The 26306-nt window shown below is 50.4% G+C and overlaps 1 protein-coding gene across 2 annotated transcripts in view; it reads left to right on the forward strand.

Moving 5' to 3' along the window:
* The first annotated feature begins 19854 nt into the window (after positions 1–19854).
* Positions 19855–26306, forward strand: part of NFIC (nuclear factor I C) — a 133693-nt gene continuing 127241 nt past the window's right edge. For both annotated transcript variants that reach the window (XM_056844612.1, XM_056844613.1), the window contains exon 1: positions 19855–19893. In XM_056844612.1, the coding sequence (XP_056700590.1) occupies positions 19864–19893 (30 nt within the window). In that variant the 5' untranslated portion in view covers positions 19855–19863. The remainder of the gene's footprint in view (positions 19894–26306) is intronic.

The raw sequence follows: 26306 nt of genomic DNA on the forward strand, positions 1-26306 counted from the left end.
GAATCTGCCTGGGCTGGTCGTGACAACTTCCCTTTACTTCCTTCTTCGTTTCCCGGAGTGGGGATGGGGGAGGGATGAGAAAGATTTTTCCCTTGGGTAAAATTCAGTGGCTCAATTCTCAGACTTGGGGAGATGGCTTTTGATATGGCGAACAGTTCCCCCCTCCAGTCAGATTCGCACAGGAGCAGTCTGCCTGAGCAAGGAGAGTCTGGCATTTTGGTAGCCTCCTTTGAAACTCCTTTAAAATTCTACTATCCTTAATACACACACAAATAAGTGGCAAGGGGGGCATAGAACTAGGAACTTGATCGGGGATTAGAATGGTTGTCTTTGGGAGGCAGTGTGTGCAGTGGTTGGAGCATACGAGGAACATCATTTTTAGTATGATATTTGTGGTTAATGCATAGTTAAATTGTGGAACTCCCTGCCCCAGGATGTGGTGATGGCTGCCAACTTGGAAGGCTTTAAGAGGGGAGTGGGCATGTTCATGGAGGAGAGGGCTATCCATGGCTACTAGTCAAAATGGATACTAGTCATGATGCACACCTATTCTCTCCAATGTCAGAGGAGCAGGCCTTTTATATTAGGTGCTGTGGAACGGAGGTAGGATGGTGCTGCTGCAGTCGTCTTGTTTGGGGGCTTCCTGGAGGCTCCTGGTGGGCCCCTGTGTGAACTGTGCTTAAAATTGACTTAGTTTTACGATTTATAGAAAGTAGGGACATGAGCAGGCAATAGTTATGAGGAGAGTTTTTTTTTAAAGGGAAAAGTGCCCTTTCTGGGGATAGAGTTAATGAGATAAAGAAATGCAAATTGAACTTTTCAGGTTGGAGCAAGTGGAATTTTAGTTAATTGTCAGTGTGTGACTTGATCGATTATCGATTGTGAGCTGTAATATTTGTGAAATAATAAGTGAACTGAGCTCTGACCTGGATACCCCCAGGCTAGCCTGATCTCCTCAGATCTCAGAAGCTAAGCAGGGTCGGCCCTGGTTAGTACCTGGAAGAGAGACCACCAAGGAAGTCCAGGGTCGCTACACAGAGGCAGGTGATAGGAAATCACTTCTGTTAGCCCTGAAAACCCTACAAGGTTGCCATAAATCAGCTGTGACTTGAGGGGGGGGGGAAGCGAATCGGTCATAATTACAAAAACGTAATGTGTTCTTTGTATTATTGAGATTTGTTAATCTTAAAAAAAAATTCTCCTGCTATCTGGCCCCCGTCCGTTGCCCTGGGCATCACCAGACTTTGGGTACCCAAGGTTGGGTGGGATGGGAAAAAAAATAGAAATAATGAAACTATATAATTTATTAGAAGCGCTCTATAAGAATTAAAATTATTTTAAAAACGTTAAAATAGCACAATGGCATTTCTTAAGGTTGACATAAATTATTTAAATTATTTAAAATTATTTTAAAAACGTTGACATCAACCTTAAGAAATGCCATTGTGCTATTTTAACGGTTTTTAAATACTTTTAATTCTTATATAGCGCTTCTAATAAATTATATAGTTTCATTATTTATATATATATATATATATTTCATCCCACCCAACCTTGGGTACCCAACTTCTGTTTTCCACGTTGGGTTTTATTCCCCTCTTTTTTCTTCACTACCCACTAACTGGCCAGGATGGGGGGAGGGCGATGTTGTTTTCTCTCGCGTTCTGCCGAGCTTTGCGACTTAAGAATCAAATCAGCTTGCGCTGTGCCAGCTGCTAAGAACCCAAATCCCCCCAGCAGGTTTAAAAATAGCCCCCGGGGCTCAACAGAGGGTGCCAGGCATGCCAAGGTTGGGGATACTGGTGACAAGGTCTCGCGGAAGCCAAGGAGGGATTCTCAAAACTCTCCATCTAGGGAGGATGCTCTTTTTGTTGTTGTGGTTGTTCTCACTGTGCGTGAAGGCATCTGGGTTGTACTTAATATGCACCTAGAGAGGGCATTTGTTTGTCGAAAGAGAACGTTCTTTATAGAGTTGACGGGAAAAATGTCACCCGGAGGCAGATTTGTAGGGCGAGAAACAGATGGTGAATGGCTTAGGGAACAGGATGGAGGCTTGGGATGGGGCGAACCACAGGACCAAGGACAGCTCCAGAGCGACGGAGACATTGCTCCCACAAAAGCATTATGGAGCTTTGGGGCTTTTTGAAAGATTTCATGGCTACCTACCAACTTGGAAGGTTTTAAGAGGGGAGTGGACATATTCATGGAGGAGAGGGGTATTCATGGCTACTAGTAAAAATGGATACTAGTCATGATGCATGCCTATTTTCTCCAGGATCAGAGGAGCGTGCCCATTATATTAGGTGCTGTGGAACACAGGCAGGACAATGCTGCTGCAGCCGTCTTGTTTGTGGGCTTCCTAGAGGCACCTGGTTGGCTGCTGTGTGAACGGACTGCTGGACTTGATGGGACTTGGTCTGATCCAGCATGGCCCTTCCTATGTTCTTATGGTGGATGTTCTTATGGCAGATGTTCACTGCGTGAACACTGCTGGACTTGATGGACCTCGGTCTGATCCAGCTTGGCCTTTCTTATGTTCTTATGTACCTCCAGTCCCTCGCTCTCAGTGGAGTGTGGAACATATTCGACCGGGTCGCTTCAGGGCATTTGTCTATTGTTCACAAACAAGAGAGCTGGAAGAAGGTCTCTCTTGTTGAATCTGGATTTGAAAGCGTGCTTTAAATGAAGGTGGCATTCGGCTGTGGAGGAGGCTGGGTTGCTAAGGAGTTCCTCACCTGTTGCTTATGCCTCCCCCCCGCCCCGTGTAGAATTTCCAGCTCCTTTGTTCCCCTGTGCTCTGGGGGCTCAGCTGGGATCACGCCCCATGATCTCTGCTCCTGCCGTGGGGAGCTGCCAAACAGAACATGCAGCCACTTAGAAAAGAGGCCCCCGGAGATCCACCCGTTGCTACCGACACAACCAGGGAAATTAGCAGAATGATAACGGGGCACCAGCAGCCAGGCAGGGCTTGGCAGATCAGATCTGCTGCCAACAGGGTGCGAGGGAAGGATGAAAGAGCGAAAATAGAAAGCTGGCGTCCGTGGCATAAATATGCAAAAACAAAATAAAAATGGCATCAAAGAGAAGGGGGAAAGGAAGTAAAAGTCATAACAAGGTTTCCGTAGGTGAACCTGCAGAAGGATCATGAGGGGAGAGGACGTGGCTCAGTGGCAGAGCATCTGCTTGGCATGCGGAAGGTCCCAGGTTAAATCCCAGGCGTCTCCAGTTAAAGCAGGGGTGGGGAACATCAGGCCCGGGGGCCGTTTAAGGCTCGCGAAATCATTTGGTCTGGCCCTTCGTGGGTCCTGGCAGATCTCTAGCTCAGAAAGATCTAAGATTGGCAATCCGCCCCCTCCCGTGGACAGGAATAGCCTCTATTCAAGGCTGATGTGAGTTTGTTTTGTTGAGAAGATTCGTTAGCTATGGAACTGCTAGGACCGCCCAAGAAACTGCGTTAACCCTTTCCGACCCAGGCCGTGGAGAGACATATTCCCATTGTACTACCAGAGGGCTGGGGGTGGAAGTGGCAACAATGGAGGGGTTTAAAGGGGGCAGGGCCAGAATGCACGGGGGGGGGGGCAAGTTCTTAGCCACTGTGTCCTCATTTCACCCCAGCAAACAGAGGCAGATGTCGCAGGCCTTAAATCCTCTTGCCGCAGGTCTCCTGTGCAGAAGGCAGATCTGAATAGATACAGCGGTGTCGGGTGGGGCAGATACCAGGGCGCTTCGACCTTGTGGGAGGCAAGACCTTGTTGGTTTTCGACACCCAGCCCGGCAAAGCGTTTGCGAGCTCTCGAAACCTTGTGAGCTGTGTGGCGTTACTTTGCCTGGTCCTGATCTAAGGGCGGGTTTGCCCACTCCCGGTTGGCAAATTCTTGGAGGCTTAGGGGGTGGAGCCTAGGCGAGGCCGGGTTTGGGAAGGGAGGGACCTCTGCTGGGTCGTCATACCATACAGTCCACTGTCCAAAGCAGCCATTTTCTCCAGGGAGACTGACCTTCGCTATCTGGAGATCAGCTGTAATTCCAGGAGATCTCCAGGTCCCGCCTGGAGGTTGGCAGCCCTATCAAAGAGCAACTTTGTTTTTGGATTCTGCCTTATTGTTTTATTTCAATTGCTAAAACTGCTTTGGACTTAGGGTTGCCAGGTGCCCGGTGGTGGCGGGCAAACCCCTGGCAAGTCGCCCCTCTGCCCACCGACCACCTGAATTTGAGTGATATAAGGCCCCTTGCGAGGCGGCACTTCTGGTTGTAAACAGGAAGTGACGCGCGCACACTTGCGTGCACAATCCCGACCTCAGCCCCATAGCCTCCCGCCGGAGCAGAGGGGGACCTGGCAGCCCTATTTGGACTCCAATGGCTACCTGGAACCCCTGTTTGTTTCTTTATTCTCTTGGGGGGTGCTGTTTTCTGCAAGGTACTGCAAGGAGAAGATGGCTTTAAAAAAAAAACCACTCCCAAATTATGTACCAGTGATATGGAAAAATGTTTAGGGCTGGGGCCCCTAACCTTTTTGAGGTTAGGGAATTCTGATATGGCATGGGGGGGGGGGTCACAGCAACAAAACGGCTGCCACAAAATGCCTGCCGTAGGAAAAAGAGCCAGCTACATGACTGCAACAGCTTAAGGGAGAGCCAGCATGGTACCGTGGTTAAGAGCGGTGGTTTGGAGTGGGGGACTCTAATCTGGAGAACTGGGTTTGATTCCCCGCTCCTCCACATGAGCGGCGGAGGCTAATCTGGTGAACGGGGTTGGTTTCCCCACTCCTTCACACGAAGGCAGCTGGATGACCTTGGGCTAGTCACAGCTCTCTTAGACCTCTCTTGGCCCCACCTCCTTCACAGGGTCTCTGTTGTGGGGAGGGGGAGGGAAGGTGATTGTAAGCCGGCTTGATTCTTCCTTAAGTGGTGGAGAAAGTCGGCATGTAAAAACCAACTCTTCTTCTTCTTAACTCCAGTGACACAGTGCAGATCCTTCTGCTGTGGCTGCAGCTGCTGCCAAAGCAACATTTTTAAAAATCTGCACAGCCAGTCCAGTCTCCAATAGTCAATCAGAACCCTTGCTGGGCAATAGCCCTACCTGCCCCCCCCCCAAAAAAAAACACTTGGTGGCACCAGAAAAGGGGTCATCAGGCACCATGGCACCCACAGGCACCACATTGGGGACCCCTGGTTTAGGATCAGAGAAGATGGGCTGTTTGGAGAATGTGACTTTCCCAGCCCCCTGTCCTAGGGTCACCAACCGCCAGGTACTAGCTGGAGATCTCCCGCTATTGCAACTGATCTCCAGCCGATAGAGATCAGTTTGCCTGGAAAAAATTGCCGCTTTGGGCAATTGGGCTCTATGGCATTGAAGTCCCTCCCCTCCCCAAACCACGCCCTCCTCAGGCTCCACCCCAAAAACCTCCCGCTGGTGGCAAAGAGGGACCTGGCAACCCTACCCTGCCTTATAAAACTGAACTCCATTGCAGGGCTGCCAGAAGAACAGCTAAGATACTCAGGGCCAGATCTTGGGGGGTGGGGGGGTCTGGCAGGTGCACTTGCTCCGGGTGCAATGAGAGGGAGGGTGTTATCAGGGGCATGGGGAGCATGGGCATGGGGAGGAGAGCCACCACATCGCGGCACTGGCACGGCTGCCCGCCCGTGGCCCAGCGGATACGCACGCCACCTGCCCACCCTTAGCTCGCACCAGCGGCTGCTCTCCCTCTTTTTCTTTCTGCGGGGGCGGTCACCGCATGCCCTGCCCAGATCATTTCTTTCCGCCTGGGGGGCCACCAGTGCCAACTCCTGCCCGCACGTGGATAAACCCCTTCCTTCCTCTCCCCCTGCCACGGGCGCGCCTTCCCCTAGCTCCGTGCCTGAAGATACTAGCATGAAGGGCTGTGAACATTTCAAAGGCAGGGTGCCAACGTGAAATACCTGCATGATTTAAGAAAGCCTACGCCTGGCTCAGAGAGCCAGCGTGGTGTGATGGTTAAGAGCGGTGGTTTGGAGCGGTGGAGTCTGAGCTGGAGAACCGGGTTCAATTCCCCGGGCCGCTCCTCCACTAATCTGGGGGACGCTAATCTGGTGAACTGGATTTGTTTCCCCGGTGAAGCCAGCTGGGTGACCATGGGCTAGTCATAGCTCTCTCAGCCCCACCTACCTCATAGGGTGTCTGTTGTGGAGAGGGGAAGGGAAGGCGATTGTAAGCCAGTTTGATTCTTACTTAAGTGGTAGAGAAAGGCAGCATATAAAAAAGCAACTCTTCTTCTGAGCAGCTAGAATGTTTTGCCAGTCGGATGCTGGTCTTTATGATTTACGATTAGCAGCAGGACTCTCTGGTATTGATCCAACGCTCTAACCACTGATCACAGTGTTCCTGCCAAGCAATTCTTATATTTTAGCTTGGGGCAAGAAGGCCCAACCCATTTTTCTTCTTTAGGAACAGATTGCAATGTCACAGAGGGCTGATTTAGAATTTCTTCTCCCTGTTGCCTCGACCCCTGAAATCCCCTTCTCCCTTACGCAAACCAAACCTGTGAGATTTGGTTTTCACACAATTCCCCATTTTCTCACCCGCTATTTCCCCCATTTAAAGATTTATTTGTGCACCGAGCAGCATTATACGATTGTATTAGGGTTGGCAGGTCCCTCTTTGCCACCGGCGGGAGGTTTTTGGGGCGCAGCCTGAGGAGGGTGGGGTTTGGGGAGGGACTTCAATGCCATAGAGTCCAATTGCCAAAGCGGCCATTTTCTCCAGGTGAACTGACCTCGATTGGCTGGAAATCAGTTGAAATAGCAGATCTCCAGCTAGTACCTGGAGGTTGGCAACCCTATATTGTATGTATAGTATTGGTATAAATAGATATAAATGTTATACAAGCTGCATCTTAAAAACTGCACAAGGGGATGTGGCTCAATGGTAGAGCATCTGCTTGGCATGCAGAAGGTCCCAGGTTCAAACCCCGGCATCTCCAGTTTAACAATATCAGGTAGGAGAACCTGAGTCCCAGGAAAACTACTGCCAGGCTGAGTAGACCAGTGGTGTCAAACATACTGCCCACGGACCAGATCCAGTCCCTTGAGAGCTCTTCTATGGCCTGCGAGCCAGCCGAAGCAGCCGCACACACACACACACACACCATCCCGATATGCGCTGGAAAGGCAGGGCCCGGCCAAGTGACATTTATATCATATACGTAGGGTTGCCAGGCCCCTCTTCGCCACCGGCAGGAGATTTTTAGGGCATAGCCTGAGGAGGGTGGGGCTTGGGGAGGGGAAGGACTTCATTGCCATAGAGTCCATTTTCCATTTTCTCCAGGTGGACTGATCTCTATCGGCTTAGTCCATGTATCTTAATTTATTTGTGGCCCTTGGCCAGATAAAACATCTATCTATCTGATCTCTATCGGCTGAAGATCAGTTGTAATAGTGATGATCTCCAGCCGCCACCGGGAGGTTGGCAACCCTACATATCTGGCCCTCGTAACAAATGAGTTCGACACCCATGGAGTAGACAATCCCACCCTTGATGGATCAAGGGTCTGACTCAGTATAAGGCCCCTTCACAAACAAATCTACAAGAGTCAGGGCTATGGAGATCAAGAACATGGCTTTTGCAATGCGCATGGGTTTGCATGTGTGCAATCCACGGGGGGGGGGGGAGAGAACGTGCATTAAAATTAGCGAGTAAAAAAATCTAATGTGATTGTGTTAAGATTTCTCCCTCCCATGCGGCAGAAACCCGGTGACGCTTTGAAGGATATCCGTGCGCATTTCTGCTGAGGCTGGCAATCTGGAAAGTTCACGCTAAGTGGTTTGTGTCACCATAAATAAAGCTGAAACTTTCTCTCTCTCTCTATGTGCATGGCAGTTTTTTAAATGGAGGTTTTTTATATGCACACAGGCTAGGCTGTGGGGCTTCGAGGTTTAATCTGGTTGCAATGCAAACTGTTGCAGGCATAAATGACCCCCCCTGCCCCCTCTGCAAGGTTTCTTTCACTTTTTTGGCTTCTGGGATATGCACTTCTTTGTTCCCACTTTGTTTCTTGCTAATAATACTGGTGGGAGGGAAGGCGGCATGGTGTTAGGGTTGCCAGGTCCCTCTTCGCCACCGGTGGGAGGTTTTTGTGGTGGGGCCTGAGGAGGGTGTGGTTTGGGGAGGGGAGGAACTTCAACGCCATAGAGTCCAATTGCCAAATTGGCCATTTTCTCCGGGTGAACTGATCTCAATGGGCCGGAGATCAGTTGTAATAGCAGGAGATCTCCAGTTAGTATCTGGAATAGAATCATTGAATCATAGAGTTGGAAGGGACCATCAGGGTCATCTAGTCCAATCCTCTGCACAATGCAGGAAATTCCAAACTACCTCCCCCCCCAGACCCCCAGTGACTCCTACTCCATACCCAGAAGATGGCCAAGATGCCCCTCCCTCTCATGATCTGCCCAAGGCCATAGAATCAGCATTGCCGACAGATGGCCATCTAGCCTCTGCTTAAAAACCTCCAGGGAAGGAGAGCTTACCACTTCCCGAGGAAGCCTGTTCCACTGAGGAACCGCTCTGTTAGAAAATTCTTCCTAATGTCTAGACAGAAACTCTTTTGATTTAAGGAAACTCTTTTGATTTAACCCTACATGCAACCCTACATGGTATAGCCTGTTCTCGTCAGATCTCAAAAGCTAAGCAGGGCTGGTACTGGGAAGGGAGACCACCAAGGAAGGCTCTGCTGAGGAAGGCAGTGGCAAACCCCCTCGGCTTCTCACTTGCCTTGAAAGCCCCTTGCCGGGGTTGCCTTAAGTCAGCTGAGACATGATGGCATTTTATTATAATTATTATTTATTACATTTTTATCCTGCCCTTCCCAACTAAAGCCAGGCTCACCACGGCTAACAACACGTGCAGTAATACAGGTGCATGAATACTGGCCTTTTTAGGTGGAGCAGCAGACTCTAATCTGGAGAACCGGGTTTGATTCCCCCCTCCTCCACATGAGCAGCAGACTAATCTGGAGAACTGGATTTGTTTCCCCACTCCTACACACGAAGCCAGCTGGGTGACCTTGGGCTAGTCACAGCTCTCTTAGAGCTCTCTCAGCCCCACCCACCTCACAGGTGGTCTGTTGTGGGGAAGGGAAGGTGATTGTAAACTGGCCTGAGTCTCCCTTAAGTGGTAAAGAAAGTCAGCATATAACAACTAACTCTTCTCCTCCTCCTCCTCCAGATTAGAGTCCACCGCTCCTAACCACTACACCACACTGGCTCTCTTGCTGGCTTTAAGCTTTTTAAGATGTATTTTTACTATGTTTAAATTTGTTTGGTGCCTTGGTGGCCTTCTGAGAGCAGAAAGGCAGGGTATAGGTTTTGCAAAATAAATAAAACATAAATGATAAATGGAAACTCCATGTTCAGAGGCAGACTAATAAATGCTTGGGGGCAGATAACTGGGGAAAGGGTTTCATGCCCTCTTTGTGAACTTCTGACTGGACACAGCTGGGAACAAAAAAACGGGAGTAGAGGCATTTTATGTCTCATTGTACAAAGCATCTACATGCTCTCAGAGAGCCTCGCGACCACTCTGTAAGGTAGGCGAAGGCGATTGCCCCCATAATGCAGATGGGAGTGGGTGGTAGGGATGGTGGTTGTCAGAAGAGTGGGTGGTAGGGATGGTGGGCGTCAGAAGGAGCTTCCTGGCTCACAATGTGCCCCCCTGGAGCACTGCAGAGGATCAGGGAGAAAATTGAACCTCCATGGTCAGTGGCAGTATACCTCTAATGAGCAGATGCTAGGAACACTGTGTAGTGTCATTTTCTAATACTTGCAAATGTATATCTGCGCTCACGTGTAAATTTACAGCTTTCAGAGAAAGAGAGGAAAAGAAAGAATGGATACATCTAATATCCAATATTTATATACTGCAAAGGTTTATTGTTAGAGGCCATTTGTATTGGTGCCTTTAAGTATACAATGTCTGTATAGAAAAATGGCAGGCTTCCTACATTTCCCTGATTAGCGCCCCCTGGAGGCTGGGAGGGCACACAGCAGCAGCACCCCGAAATTACCTTTTGATCCTCCTTTAAAGGCACCTTACCTGGTTCTCCTTGCTTCCCTTTTAACCTCCCAACGACCTTGCGAGGTAGGTCAGGCGGAGAGAGACCAGCCAGGCCAAGTTCACCCAGCAAGTGGCAAAGTTTAGTGAGTGTGTGTATGTGTGTATGGGTGTGTGTGTGTGTTCTGAATCCAAGTTCACCCGGCAAGCCTTCATGGTGGAGTGGGGATTTGAACCTGCGTCGGCCAGATCCTGGCCCAGCGCTCTAACCACTACACTACACTGGTTCTCTTGTTGTGACAACCATGACAGGTAGTCCAATATTGTCAGCCCCATACCACAAAGGGGAGTGGGGAGGACCGAGTGTCCGGCAGGGGTGAGATTTGAACTGGAATAAAACTGATGCTATCATACTGCCCTTGTACAAATTTATGGTTATACCACATTTGGAATACTGTGTACAGTTCTGGTCACCACACCTAAAGAAGGATATTGCAGAGCTTGAGAAGGTGCAGAAAAGAGCAACCAAAATGATCAGGGGACTAGAGCAGCTGCCCTATGGAGCGGTTAAAACTCTTAAGGCTGTTTAGCTTGGAAAGAAGGCGGTTAAGGGGAGACACGATAGAGGTCTATAAAATTATGCATGGTTCGGAGGGAGTGGACAGGGAGAAGCTTTTCTCCCTCATAATGCTAGAACACGGGGTCATCTGCTGAAGCTGGAGGGTGAGAGATTCAAAATTGATAAAAGGAAGTATTTCTTCACACAACGCATAGTTAAATGGTGGAACTCCCTGCCCCAGGATGTGGCGATGGCTGCCAACTTGGAAGGCTTGAAGAGGGGGAGAGAACATGTTCATGGAGGAGAGGGCTATCCATGGCTACTAGTAACAATGAATACTAGTCATGATGCTTACCTACTCTCTCCAGTCTCAGAGGAGCAGGCCTATTGTATTAGGTGCTTTGGAACACAGCAGGATAAATGCTGCTGCAGTTGTCTTGTTTGTGGGCTTCCCAGAGGCACCTGGTTGGCCGCTGTGTGAACAGACTGCTTGACTTGATGGGCCTTGGTCTGACCAAGCAGGGCTTTTCTTAGGTTATGTTCTTATGTTAGAATTGGGATTGCTGCAGATTTTGTGCTTTAATTTGGGAATAAAACTGCTGCCGTCATACTGCCCTTGTACAAATCTATGGCGAGACCACACTTGGGATACTGTGTACAGTTCTGGTCACCACGCCTAAAAAGGGGGTATTCATGGCTTGATCCAGCAGGGCTTTTCTTATGCTCTTATGGGGTTCTTGCTCATTTATGTGTCCCTCTCTTAATCCCTTTTCTATAAGGGCTCTGGGACTGAATGGGGCCTTTTTTTGACTCCCAGGAATCTCTCCCCTACCTTTAGAGGGCCAAATCTATCACTGCAGGGATTTCATTTCACCCTGGATTTCCTGCAGCTGACATGAAGGGGGCAGAGTAACAGCTAAAAGCAGCGCCCCGTGTCATTGAGGAGAGAGTAGCAGTTGTGGTTGAATTTTTGGGAGGGGGTGCGCTGTGGCTTTTTGTGGTAATGGGCACAGGGGGGCCCCTCCTCTCCGCCCCCGCCCCCCAGGTCCTGTAAATAAAGGCAGTATTTCCAAAGGACCCCAACCCCCCCCCCAAGCTTCCTGTGTTCCCTGATCCAAAAGAAACTGGATTGCTCATCTGTCCAGTGACTGGGAGGGTCCCTCTGCACATGCTCAAGAGACCCTCCCGCATTTGCACAGCGGCTGCGATTTCTGGCCGGCGGTGCCTTTCCCAGCCTGCCAAAAGCCAGGCCCGATTCTTTCCGAGAGAGAGAGAAAACAAAACACCCCGAAGATAAATTCAATTTAAATTCCATTTCCATCCCATCAGCTTCCTTCTCCAGGCGAGCCGCCTCCTGCATCCGCCTCTCGCAGACAATTTGGAGATGTTTATCTCTCCCCTCCCGTCGCAACCTGCCGGCCGCGGCTTTCCCTTATTTATCGCCCCCCCCCCGATCCCCCCTCCCGGGGCCACCTGGGGGGGGTATGGGGACGAAGCTTGGAGAGAACACCCCAAGCCCCCATCTCTCCACCCCCCCCATACCCCGAGCCCTTCTGGTCCTGGTGCTGCCAGACGCTTCCAGCCCCCCCCCCCGCAAAAGGGGGTGGAGCAAGGGGTAGAGGCGGTCGGCTCAGGATGGGAGGGAGGGGGGGAGGAAGGAAGGGAGGGGGGAGGTCATGGGTGCTGTCGGCCAGCCGAGCAGCCGGGAGCCGCGCTAGCCCGGGGGGGGGGGTGTGTGTGGAAGGGGGGGTGGAGAGGCGAGCAGGCGGCGTTTGGCTCTTTGCAAACGGCTGCAGAGGCGAGGAGCGGGCGGCGGAGGTCGGTGTGGCCTGAATCGTTATCTCCCCCCCCCCCCGGGTCTCCCGGCTTTGCAAAGCATCACTTCTGCCTTGGATAAAGCCGCCTTCTGGCCACCTCCCGCCCGGGAGCCCAAACCAAAGAAAGAGAGAGAGAGAGAGATTTCCCCCCCCCTTCCCTCCCCCCCAAAAGACTTCTTGGAGAGGACGGGCGTCCCAGGAAAAGTGACGGGGGTCTCTTCTCCCCACCCCCAGGCTCCATCCCTTGTCTGCCCCGTTCCACCGGCCTCTGCCTCTTCTTCCTCTCCGGAGTTCAAAGCACCCACTCCACAGCCCTGTTTGGGGGGCGGGGGGTCCAAACCCAGGAAGAAAAAATGACTCTTTTGGAAGTGAGCTAGGAAGATCGGGGGGCCGGGGCGGGGGGGGGAGAGAGAAAGAACTCCGCCGCCTCCCCCCCTTACTTTAAATCTTCCCGCGAGTGTTTTTCCCGGGGACCATAACAGAAGCCTTTCCAGCCCCCCCCCCCCAACTAAAGATGGTAACCCACAGCGAGAAGAGAACTGGGAGATGAGCGGAGGCTGCGAAGGAGTGAAGATCGCGCTGGCTCGCCCCCCCCCCCGGTCCTCCAGAGGTTCAGATGCACGCATTGTAACTTGGTGGGACCCCTTTAAATAAGCGCCCCCCCCCCCGCGCGCCTCTTTCCCTGGTCCTTCTCCACGTCGGCTCCTTTCCGCCTCCACGCGTCCCTTCGCCCTGGTCAATTTCGTCCTCCTGATGGTAAGTTTCGCGTCAGTTTCCAGTCCTTCTCTGTCGACTTGTCGGGGTGTGGCGGGGGGGGGGGGGGGCTGAACTTTAACGGTTTCCTCGCAAAGCCCGGAGGGGGGGGAAGAAGGGGGAGGAGGAAAAGTAGACGGCAGGTGGCCCAGAAATGGGAGAGGGGAGGGGAGTCCTGTCAAAAGCCAAGCAGGAGCGGAGATCTTTGATTTTTTTTTTGGGGGGGGGAGAAGTATCTGTGGCAGGGGATGCCCTTGCAATAATCTGGGGGGGAGATCTCCCCCCTCCCCCGAGGTGTTCGCTGGAGCGAGCCGGGGAGGGGGGGAAGAGAGGGACGTCGGGCGCTTTTGGGTCTGCGGAGGATCTGGCCACATTCTCTGGTCCGCGGTGCGCTTTTACGCATGGAATTGGGGAGGGGGGGAAATGCGTAAGAGGGGAGTATGTATGGCAATCTCTCTCCCCCCGCCCCCCCTTGGCAGCCAGCTCAGCAAAGCCCAAGATGTAGCGGAAAATGGCCGCTCTGGCAAGGGAGGGAGGGGGAGGGATGGATGGAGGGGGAGGGATGGATGGAGGGAGGGGGCTGGGCCAACTGCGCTGAACTTGGAAATGACGCCTGGCCGCCCGAGAGGGAGAGGCAGACGGAGGAGAGAGGCCGAGCATTTCCCTTGGGGGGGGGGGGGCGCCGGCCTTTAGCGCCCAGCCAGCCTCCCCTTCCCTCTAGCCCGGAGAGTCCCCCAGATGTGTCCCCCCCCCACTCCCCCGATCCCCCTTCGAGGAGGGTGCTGCCAGCTCCTGAGTCTGGGCACCGGGGAAGCCAGCGGGGCCCTGCGGCAAGCACGGGGGGGGGGAGACACGGCTTGGCGGGGTCGACGCCCCGCCTCCCCCCCCCAAAAAAAACACCCACCCTCTCCATCCATCCTTCGGCCTCCAGCCCCTTTTCTGCCCCCCCAGCCCCTTTTCTGCCCCCCCCAGCCGATTCTCTCCCCCCTCCCAAGTCTTAAAAAACAGAGGTTTTTTTCTTCTTCTATCAATCGATAAACTGGGCTCCGGCGGGCCTTCCTGAGCCTGCAGTACCTTTCGAACCGCCCTGACCGAGGAAGGAGTCCCCGCGGGTTCGAGGGGACCGGCCGGGACCGCGTCGCTTCTGCCGCTGGCCCGGATCTCCGGCGTCCAGAATAGAATCTCATTTGCAGGCCGGACCGACTGGCCTCTGTTCCCAGTGGGGAGTCTTGTATCGATCCCAGATCACTTTCCTTTGATGATCTGAGCCTTTGGAACAGCTACTTCAAGGGGGTTTCTTTCCTTCCCTCTTTCCTTCCCTCTTTCTTTCTTTCCTTCCCTCTTTCCTTCTTTCTTTCTTTCCTTCCCTTCTTTCTTTCTTTCTTTCTTTCTTTCTTTCTTTCTTTCTTTCCTTCTTTCTTTCCTTCTTTCTTTCCTTCTTTCTTTCCTTCTTCTTTCCTTCTTTCTTTCCTTCTTTCTTTCCTTCTTTCTTTCCTTCTTTCTTTCCTTCTTTCTTTCCTTCTTTCTTTCCTTCTTTCTTTCTTTCTTTCTTTCTTTCTTTCTTTCCTTCTTTCTTTCCTTCTTTCTTTCCTTCTTTCTTTCCTTCTTTCTTTCCTTCTTTCTTTCCTTCTTTCTTTCCTTCTTTCTTTCCTTCTTTCTTTCCTTCCTTCTTTCTTTCTTTCTTTCTTTCTTTCCTTCTTTCTTTCCTTCCTTCCTTCTTTCTTTCCTCCTTTCTTTCCTTTCTTTCCTCCTTTCTTTCCTTCTTTCCTCCTTTCTTTCCTTCTTTCCTCCTTTCTTTCCTTCTTTCCTCCTTTCCTTCCTTCCTTCCTTCCTTCTTTCCTTCTTTCTCTTTCTTTCCTTCTTTCTCTTTCTTTCTTTCCTTCTTTCCTTCTTTCTCTTTCTTTCCTTCTTTCTCTTTCTTTCTCTTTCTTTCCTTCTTTCCTTCTTTCCTTCTTTCTTCTGTGTCTCAGTCTTTCTTTCTGCCTGTCTTCCCTTCCCTGTCCTAATCGCCTTGGCAAATAAACAGCCGCCCTGAAAAGGGAGTGGGGCTTACTTCCCAGTAAACTCGCCCGGGATCGGGCTCCCTGGCCTGCGAGGCGCTGAACTTCGAGCCAATGGGTTCCTCGACATAAAATAAGAAATAAAATAAATACCGACGGGGCGTGGGGGAGAAAGAGAGAGAGAGAGAGAAAAGTTGCTAGGAGACTTTGGACAGAAGGAAGAAATTTTTCCGGGCCTGCCAGGCTGTCTGCCGCAGCGGTTGGGTCTGTAGCCCTTCCAAATATCCCCCCCCCCTTTCCTTTCAGGCCACCTCCCGACCCTCAGGAAACCCTTTCCCTTTTTAGACGTCTGGCTGTGGCTGCAAAGAGATCCCTCTAACTAGATTATATGCAAAGCAAATTTAATAAACCTCTTCCGCCCCTCTCCTGGTAACTTCACTTGGAATTCTGCCTCGGTTTTCCATCAAGATTGCCTGTAAATCCCAAACCAGTCCTACCCGGAGGGGACATCAGGGGACAGAAGAGCAATTGGGGTGGAGGGTGTCCGCCCTCTTACGCGGGGGCAAGGTAACACTGACTTTTCCCGGGAGGGACAGACGTTTCAAACCCTTTCCTCGGCAAGAGAAGAGAGACTTGGGTGAGGATAATTCGGGGAGATTAAGACCCTTAAGCGATCCTAAAGTTACCTTGAAGAACAAGTAGCTTCCTCCCCACCCCCACGCATCCCTCCCCGGCAGACTCCCCGAACCAAATTCCAGACCCTAAACACGGGTTATGAGAACTGGGGCCTAGTTCGTGCGCCAAGCACCCGAGGCGGGTTTAGTCTCTACAATGGGCAGAAAGTAAATTCCCTGCAGTTAGAAAACTAGCTCTAAGGGAGCGTGGCCGGTTGGTTGTGTATTTTGGCCCTAAAAGACCCTGACCTGCGCGTGCCTGGGCCATTGGGGTCAGGAAAAAGGGACGGCAGGGAGCAGGGTGATTGAGTTAGCCCTGTGCCTGAGAGCCTAGCTTTCTAGCGGCGGGGAGAACAGTCAGAGGAATCTTCTCCCCTCCAGTCTGAGGCGCCGAGTCTTCCGCCGCTTGTTAGATATCTGGGCCCCAGGGATTCCCTTCCTTTTCCCTCCCCTTCAATTTGGCTTTCCCTGAAAATACTTTTCTTTACCTCGAAAAGTAAACAGCCCCCGGCCGGGTGTCAATTTAACCGACGGGATCAACTTCACAGGAGTCCTTATAAACCCCATCCACTTCTAATTAGATTTATTATCATTTTTAATTAGACGGCCGTTTTTTTTCTCTTTCTCACGGGCTCGTAAACGCTGGGGCACCTTGACCTGTCGGTTCCATAAATAAAGGGCATGCTTGAGGATGGATTTAATTTACTGTGACAGTTTAGATCGGCTTTCTGCAAAGGTCCCTCAGGCGCCCTACAAACCTATATCTCCATTTTAAACCCCGAGAGTGCTTTTATTCTTGCCTGTAGTTTCTACTACTACTGCCACCACCGAGGCATAGCGAAGTAATGATTAAGAAGGCGTCTCTTTATGGTCCTAACATAACCTGCCAATCCTCACTGTTTCACTATAGCATCGCATTTTAGAGATTTTCATTTTGAGCAAAACTCCGTGGGGCAGCTCGAACTTCTCACGGAAACTATTGAAGAAACGCATTTTTTTGGAGAGGGGGGGGGTGCTTTCCAGAACTGGCGGGGCTGGGTAGAAATCAGAAGCAGGCCATTCTCTGAAACTTTTGAAAATAACTCCCCCCACCCCTTCAGGTTTTAATCCCAGGGAGGAGAGAAAGCAGCGGAACAGCCCATAGTGAGAAGGAGTCGGTTTGCAATCGGTCTGAACGCGTCGCAGAGAAGGGGGTTAAGAATTGGGGGGGGGGGCAACCTGGCCGCCCTTGAGAACAAGGCGTTTTGAGTTTTTTTTAAAAAAAACTTTCTTTTTATCAATCCACGTGGATTGAGAGGAGGTGAAATTGACCGATCTCCTATACTATAGGAGGTGAAATTGACGAAGGTCGGTCAATTTCAATTGCGCAGGTTTCTGCAGTCTAAGCGCATTAGGGTGCGCTAAACTTCCTGGAGAAAGTGGTGGCAGTCCCCCCCCCCCGCAATGTGAATCTAGGCAATTATTAATCCGAAAAAGGTTTCGGCGGGAAATGTTAGGGGAAGGAAGTGAGTTCGATGTTAGGGGTGGGGTGGGGGTGCGCCTGTCCAAAATAAGTGTTTCGCCAAGAGATATCTTGGGGCAAAAGCGCACACCCCCCTCAAAATTAAGGGGTAAATTTACTTTCCCGTGAAATGGGGCAAATTTGCTTTCCCGTGGGTTCACTTGATGCGGGGGGGAGTCTTTGCCCGGACTCTGTCCAACTCTGAAGTTTGGAGAGAGAGACAGAGAAGGAAAGAGAGAGACAGAGAAGGAAAGAAAGAAAGAGAGAAGGAAAGAGAGAAGGAAAGAGAGAGAGAGAAGGAAAGAGAGAGAGAGAAGGAAAGAAAGAGAGAGCGAGAAGGAAGGAAAGAAAGAGAGAGACAGAGAAGGAAAGAGAGAGACAGAGAAGGAAAGAGAGAGACAGAGAAGGAAAGAGAGAGACAGAGAAGGAAAGAAAGAAAGAGAGAAGGAAAGAGAGAAGGAAAGAAAGAGAGAGAGAGAAGGAAAGAGAGAGCGAGAAGGAAAGAAAGAGAGAGCGAGAAGGAAAGAAAGAGAGCGAGAAGGAAAGAAAGAGAGCGAGAAGGAAAGAAAGAGAGAGACAGAGAAGGAAAGAGAGAGACAGAGAAGGAAAGAGAGAGACAGAGAAGGAAAGAGAGAGACAGAGAAGGAAAGAAAGAAAGAGAGAAGGAAAGAGAGAAGGAAAGAAAGAGAGAGAGAAGGAAAGAAGGAGAGAGAGAGAGAAGGAAAGAAAGAGAGAGAGAGAAGGAAAGAGAGCGAGAAGGAAAGAAAGAGAGCGAGAAGGAAAGAAAGAGAGAGACAGAGAAGGAAAGAGAGAGACAGAGAAGGAAAGAAAGAGAGAAGGAAGAGAGAGAGAGAAAGAAAGAAAGGGGGTTGGGGGCGGAAGAAAGGGGGTTTGGGGGGCATATCTTGGCTGCAGTTGGATCGCTACCCTCCCCCACGTCCAATAACCCCGAATGATCGCCTGCAATAAATACCTCCGATTTTTAAAAAATAAAAACCTCCCCCCCTCACAGTGTCCCAACTTGAATTTGATCGTTTTGAAAGTCAAATATAAATATTGGACCTTTGTCGGGGTTTGGGGGAAGAGGAAGAAGAGGGCCCGGGCACGAGTTTGCTCTGAGAAGGTTGAGTGGAGTTGGGGGCGGGGGCGGGAGAGAGAAAAGTTCTCTGTCCGCAGAGTCAAGTTTTTCTTTTCTCACCTTCTTGGCGTTGGAGGGGAGGAAAGGGGGGGGGTTTCCAATTTTTGTAAGTTTTTTTTTTTTAAGGTGGTGACATTCCGGACGGCCTCCGCTCGCGTGGAGGTTCCCCTGTGCCCGGGGGTAGGGGGGTGGGAAAGAGGTTTTTGATCGCGAGGAACTCCATCGGAAAGGGGTCTTTCGCCCAATGATCTGCTATGCGGAGAGATTTCCCGGGAGTTCGCAGTTGCGGGAAGATTTTATTCCCAGGTCGTCTCCCCCCACTATCCTATTTCCTGATAAAGTTGCTGCCCCCCTTATAGGCAGAAGGCGACCGGGGGGGGGGGACACACTGTAACATTTTCGCGTCACTTCATTCCTCCTTCTCTCCCCCCCCCTTTCATTTCCACCTTTCGTTTTCGCCTCCCTTCCTCCGGATCGGATCCTCTTAGAACTGCGCCAATTTTTTTTTTAATTTCATTATTATCATCATCATCATTATTATTTTCAACCCCAGCCTCCATAGACTCCTTGTGACGCCTTGCCGGGAGGGAACCTGCCTAATTTTATTTCCCTCCTGTCCCCCCCCCCAAAAAAAAGTTTTGACAATTTCAGAATTGGGGGGGGGGGGTTGGAATGCTTCCTTCTTTGCGGTGAATTTTTTTTTTAAAAAAACCCAATGCTACATTTTGATTTTAATGCCCCCTTGAATGCCAGATTTTAATTTTGTCACTTGGGGGGGGGGCAGCTTTCTTGTTTGTTTTTCTGGGGGGGGGGGCTGTATGCGTGCATTTCGTCTATCTATCTATCTATCTATCATCTATCTGTCTGTATATGTGTATGTATATATATGTATATATATATATATATATATATATATATATATATATATATATATATATATATATATATATATATATATATATACACACACACATATAAATATATAATGTATATTACATATATTTAAATATATATATTTAAAAATCATTAAGAAGAGGACAGCGTCACATGATCTCCCTCCGTCCCCCCCCCTTTTAAAAGTTGAGTCCCTTCTTTCAGATTTTTTTTGGGGGGGGAGGATTCCCCCCTGGCCCCACCCCCTCCTCTTCCCCCCTCCCCTCCCGTCTCCTCTCCTCCCCCGCGTTATCCATCGCCAGGAAAGAGAGAGTGAGAGAGAGGGAGGGAGGAGAGAGAGAGAGAGAGAGAGAAAGGGGGAAAAGAAAACTCTCCTCGCTGCCGACATGACTCAGTAACTTTTCAGCTGGGATCTGTTTTTGCCACCTCCTTTCTCTTTCCTCCCCCCCACCCCAACATCGGAACCGTCGGTGTCCCCCCCCCCCTCCTCCCGACAGCCTGGAGATGTATTCTTCGCCTCTCTGCCTCGCCCAGGTAAAAAAAAAAAAAAGCCCCCCCTTTGCATTCCCTTTTCCAACGCGCCCCCCCCCCGCCGCCGCGCCTTTTTGCATTGCTAATTTTTTAAAACTCTGTTTCCTGTTTGTAGCTTGATTTTCATGGGGCGGGGGTAAAGTCTTCTTGGAGCTTGCTGTTTTCCCCAAAAAGAAGAGCCCCCCCTTGCGGGAAAAAGTGGGGGGGGAGCGAGAGGGAAGGAAGAGAGGGCTTTCGGAGGGGGGTGAATTTTGGCAAGACCCCCCCCCCCACTTTCTGCGATCGTGGATGGTTGGAGGGCGAATTCAAGCCGGCTCATTAGTTGCTGTTATTCCCTCTCCCCCCCCCCCGCCAAAACAGTTATTTTGCATTTTTGTGCTCTTTTCTTAAGGGTGGGGTGTATTGAATTTGGTGTTGAAAAGCGGCGGACAGTGGGGGGACGGGTACCGCCTTTAGGGAATTCCCTGATGGGGGGGGGCATTCTTGGTGGCAGGACTTGGAGGGGGCTCACCCCCCTCCCCTCAATGTCCTGGACCGCTTAGTGACAGTTTGGAAACAACTGAGGTCTTGTTTTCTTGGCACACATGGGGAACCCCTCCCTGAGTGGGGGGGGAGTGCAGCAGGCTATGGGGGGGGGGAGACATACACAGATGAGGTTAGTGAAAACTGCTTTCCCACAAGCTTGAGCATTGGTCAATTAGAACTGTGGGGGAACGGTCTTGCTTAGGACAGAAACGTGGTGTGTTAACGGCAGAAATGGTGTGGCTCAGATTATGGCCATGTCAATATATATTATAATATAGTGTGTGGCATATTATGTATGTATTCAGTGCCAGGATGTGCAAGGCAGAGAGCGTCCCGCCGTGTGCGAAAGGTTGCTCGTGCATGCTCGCATAAGTGTACAAGAATGTGCAGGAATGCGTCCGAGTGTGCTCTTGTGCGACGTGTTAACAATCGTGGACTTTGCCGGTGCCACCCTGCGTTTGAGGCTGTGCCAGAGGCCCTGGGCGCACGTGCGTGCAACCAGGCGTACATGCTCGTGCAAAGGGTGAAGCTTGTGTCTCTGGGCCACTTCACCCTTTGCACGAGCTCCCAGGGTCTGGGGTGTGTGGAACCGTGCAAGCGGCCCTTCTTCTCTTTTGCACGCTGGTTCCACGGGCCCTCCGCAACATGCGAAAGACCACTCACGTGTGGGTGAAGGGGAGCAAAGTGCGCGGCTTCGCCTTGCCCCATCCCATGCACCGTAGATTGATTCACTACAGTTGTGCCGACCTACGGCATGAAATATTAACACGCCGTGCTGTATATTTTATGGCCGAGTCCTCTGCGGGGAATCTGTACACTGCGCATCTAGTGCAGGTTGCCTGTGAAAAATTGGGGGGCCATGCATTTCTAAAATTCCCTCTTTGATGGGCCTGCTCATGGAGGGAAGCGCATGGCTCCGATCCCACAGTATGAGGCCTTTCCTTTGCACTTCCCGGCCATCAGCAAAATCAGCACCACCACCACTGGGATGTATACCTAGCCTGCTGAAGCTTTTCTCCCAGTGTGTGTTTCAGAAGGAGAAACACATTTGTGTTTGTCTGGGATGCGACAGCTGTGTAGATATGCGGCTGGCAAGGCTGGTTTGGGGGCTCACACTGCCCTGTGTGTGTGTTTCCCGCGCCATTTTAGAGGACATGCTGTTTTTTTTCATCCTGGCGTTGCGTTGCACTCTGCTCTGGAGCGCTATGGACTACTTTTTTTAATTTATTGTGGAGAGTGCAAGTTTCCGTCGCATGCGCTTGTTACATTGTGCGGCAAACGTTAGAGCAGGCTCTTAAAGACTCCTGCCGGGTACGGAAGGGGCATGCTGGAGTTTCGGTGCCCCCTGAACCGTGGCAGACTCTTTTCCTCTTCCTCCCTCTATCGATTCCTGATATTTATTTAATCATTGAACGAGCCTCTTCCTTTCTGCCAGCGAAATGAAAAACCCTGTTAAGTTTAAGAGATTTTTCTGAAGTGGATCTCTGCTTGTGACAGTCCCGTTCCCAGCTGGGCCGTGATGGTGCCTGAATGCCGCCATGTGGGGCGAGGGGGTGGCATGGGCATACGTTTGTGCTAGGTCACCAGTTGTTATCTTGATTTTTTTTCCCCCAAAGTGTGGGGGGTGCTTTCAATTTAGGCTTCCCCAAAACAACAGGGCATGCTGAAATGACACAGTGGGAGTTTGGGACACCTGGCCATCAGAGAAACCCTAACTGTGTTGAATCGTTGGCCAAAATTTGGGGCAGGTGCGGGGAGGGAACGGGGCCGAATTTCCAAAACCTGCTGCTTTGAATTTCCAACCTTCCTCGGGTTTGTTGAAGAGATTCTAAGGAACCCCTTGAACTTAATTCTTCAAAAGCTGTTTTAATATTCTGCATATTTCACCTATTTGGGAAAGAGAGGTTGGGAAGGGGTCCAAACGGATGGGAAATTTCGCAAACTTTAATCCCGCCTCCCCCAGAATTTGAATCGGAACACCGAGATTTTGAAAACGGATTTTGTGTGGGCAATTTGGATGGGAACTGTAACCTTCGATCAATTTCGAGGCAAATGAAACTGTGGATGAAGCTGTCTGTCGTGTCTCTGCATGGATTCACTGTTCTGTGCTCCCTCCTTTCCTTTTCCAGGCCATGCTCAGGTCAGGGACTCATGCAGAAGCAGGCGGCTGGGCTCCTCTGGCAGAGGGCAATATCTGCTATTACAGATTGGAGACTATGTGTGTATTTCAAGAGGAGGGTGCGTCTGATTTTAATTCAGACAGCAGTTTCGGCCTTCATTCCTCTAAACGTAGGGAACATCAAGGAACAGGTACTCTTTTCCCAGCGAAACTCAAGCTTGGAACACCTGACTGGGAATATTCCCCACCCACAAAAGTAATTTCTGCACTAGGGGAAACGGCAGCGACGCTCGAGGCCTACAAAACCTTCCCCTCCGTTCAATATTGAGAAAGAGGGCAGGTTTACAAAGGCCTTGAGACGGCGTCCGCAGCGACAGCCTGACGAGGTAGGTCATAGGCAGTGCCAGAGCTTGGCCCTCTGGGTTTATTGCATGAAGATGGTCCCCAGTTCATATATAAAATTTGCCTTCTCCCCATTTTGCAGGCCAGGGAACGGAGGCCAAGGAAATATGATGTGCTGGAGATCATGAGGGATCATGGCAAAGCCAGTTCCTCTCTCTCTTTCTCTCTTGCCCACGCTGTTCTCGGCCACAAGGTCCCTACACCTGCTGAAATAATAGGGTTGCCAGCCTCCAGGTTCTTGCTGGAGATCTCCTGCTATTACAACTGATCTCCAGCGGACAGAGATCAGTTCCCCTGGAGAAAATGGCTGCTTTGGCAATTGGACTCTATGGCATTGAAGTCCCTCCCCAAACCCCGTCCTCCTCAGGCTCCGCCCCAAAAACCTCCCGCCGGTGGCAAAGAGGGACCTGGCAACCCTACAAAATAATTTCCTCCTGTGACGCTGCTACTTGCCTGGCTAACATTCCCAGGAAGTTCCTAGAGGCCTAGGTGTGGTTTAGCATTTAGCTGGGTCTGGGACAGACAGTTACCTTGCTCTCTTTCCAGCAACTGAACGATGCGGCGCTGAAGGAGCCTTCTCTCTGACCGTGTGCAGAGTGCCAGGGCAACCACAGTGCAAGTCTGAAGCGCTAGGAGAAAGGCCTACAAACCTTTTCCCTAGTGTCGGCTTGGCCGATTTGCTCTTTCATTTTAGAAAAGAAACTGGAGCTAAAGCCAAACCAAAAAAAAAAAAAAAAGCCTTTGATTAGATACGCCGAGTTCAAATCTCCAACTGGACTGCCACGCACTCTCTTGCAGCCTAACCTCCCTCGGAAGGTTGTTGTTGTGACATCCAAATGAAAAAGGGGTGAGCCATGGAAGAAAGGCAGAATAAAAGTAGGTGAAGCCCTTGTTAAAGAGGCAAGATATTTTTTCCCCCTCCAGGTTGCTGGCAATCCTGTTACCAGCCTGGATTACATTTCATGACAGCACGCCTTCTGGATCTGAATAATAATACTCGTAATATTAATAATAAATTAGTAACAACAACAACAATAATAATAGTCCAGGCTAGCCTGATCTCGTCAGATCTCAGAAGCTAAGCAGGGTCGGTGCTTGGATTGGAGACCACCAAGGAAATCCTGGGTTGATACGCGGAGGTAGGCAGCGGCAAACCACCTCAGCTAGTCCCTTGTCTTAAAAACCCACCTGGGTTGCCGTAAATCAGCTGTGACTTGGCAGCACCCAATAATAAGAACGATGCAGCTTCCAACCTTAGCTTATTTAGCCGGATTCAACACTTCTTGGCTGACTAAAGCAAGGTTGTGTGTGTGTGTGAAGTGCCGTCAGGTCGCTTCCCACTCTCATGGAGACCCTATGAACCAGTGTCCTCCAAAATGTCCTATCCTTAACAGCCTTGCTCAGGTCTTGCAAACGGAGGTCCGTGGCTTCCTTTATAGAGCCAATCCATCTCTTGCTGGGTCTTCCTCTTTTCCTGCTGCCCTCAACTTTTCCTAGCATGATGGTCTTTTCCAGTGACTCTTGTCTTCTCATAATGCGACCAAAGTACTCAGTTTAGTCATTTTAGCTTCTAGGGTCAGTTCAGGCTTGATTTGATCTAGAACCCGCTGATTTGTGTTTTGGGCAGTCCACGGTATCCGTAATCCTCTCCTCCAACGCCCCATTTCAAAGGAATCTACTTTCTTCCTATCATCTGTCTTCATTGTCCAGTTTTCACATCCATACATAGTAATAGGGAATTCAATGGCATGAATTAACTTAATCTTGGTGGCCAGTGACACATCCGGACACTTAAGAATCTTTTCCAGCTCCTTCATGGCTGCCCTTCCCAGTCTGATTTCTTGGCTGCAGTCTCTCTTTGGATTGATGATGGAACCAAGGAATAGAAAGTCTTGAACCATTTCAATGTCCTCATTGTCAACCTTTTGGAAATTGAGATTTTGAAAGTATCAACAATTTCCATTTCCTCATTGTCAATTTCCTCGTTGTCAAAAGGAAGGTCGGCTCCCGTGAATGAATTATATTTTAACACAAGTATTTATTCAAGCAGCGGACGATCAGCTCCACCGCGGAAGGTGCGTTCACCTCCCAGGGAGAGGGCAGGTAGGAATGCCTCTTCTTAGATAGTGCCTCGACTCAAAACCGAACGAGTGCGCAGTTCATTTGGGGTTAGGCGTTTATTCCCCCCCCCCCCCGTGCAAATGTCTGCAGGGTAATCAGTTCCCTGGTAAACCGACTGCATATTTATAATCGGTGGTAATCATATTAATAATCAAGCGTGTCTGAGCATTATCCTCCCTGCTCAGGAATTAGTAAAAGGATTTTGAGCTGCAGGGCGGAAGATGCTTTTTCGGGACTGCGACTTACTCGTTTGCTTCCCAAAGCACTGTGCCCTGGACCTTGAGCAGAAGCACCGCTATACCGTGCAGGAGGGTTTTGTTCTTGTAAAGCAAGCTTCTACCCTTCAAGCTTGCTACCATAGGCTGGAGTGATCGATACCTCTCCGGGACTGCAAAGCGGGGCGTCTTAGAAGGGGTTGCAGAGCCCCGGGGTGTGTGTGTGAACATTCCTTGCCCCCTGACGGTTTCGATCTTATTGTTGTGATGTGAAAGATCAGAAACTCGCGGTTTTTCTTTTTTTTCTTTTTCTTTTTAATTGAAATCCAAGGCGGACGCTTTACATTTGGGATTGGCAGGTTGCAAGTAGTGCTGTGAAATCGGGAGCGTTATGTTCGGAAAAGTCAAGCGAGCGCCGAACTGCAGTTCATAAAATCCTAGAGTTGGAAGGGTTCGTAGAGGCCATCTAGTCCAACCCCCTGCTCAATGCAGGATCAGCCTAGAGCTTCCCTGACAAGGGTTTGTCCAGCCTCTGCTTAAAGACCGCCAGTGAGGGGGAGCTCACCACCTCCATAGGTAGCTGATTCCACTGTCGAACAACTCTTACCGTAAAAAGATTTTCCCCTAATATCCAGCCGGTACCTTTCTGCCCACAATTCAAACCCATTATTGCGAATCCTGTCCTCTGCTGCCAACAGGAACAGCTCCCTGCCCTCCTCTAGGTGACAACCCTTCAAATACTTCAAGGGAGCAATCATGTCCCCCCTCAACCTTCCCTTCTCCAGGCTAAAGAGAAGGTTTTTTGTAAAGCAAGTTCTGGCAATGTTTCTCTCGTCTCCATTTCTCGTTCAGTAAAAAGATCCTCCCACCCAGAAAAAAAAATTAAGGGTGGACTTAGCTTGAGAATCCCTTTTTTTATGGCTGCTCTTTGAGCATGGGCAGAGCGGTCATAAGAACATACGAAAAGCCTTGCCGGATCAGACCAAGGATCAGACCAAGGCCCATCAAGTCCAGCAGTCTGTTCACATGGTGGC

The sequence above is a fragment of the Euleptes europaea genome, chromosome 2, assembly GCF_029931775.1.
Source record: "Euleptes europaea isolate rEulEur1 chromosome 2, rEulEur1.hap1, whole genome shotgun sequence".
Classification (NCBI taxonomy): domain Eukaryota; kingdom Metazoa; phylum Chordata; class Lepidosauria; order Squamata; family Sphaerodactylidae; genus Euleptes; species Euleptes europaea.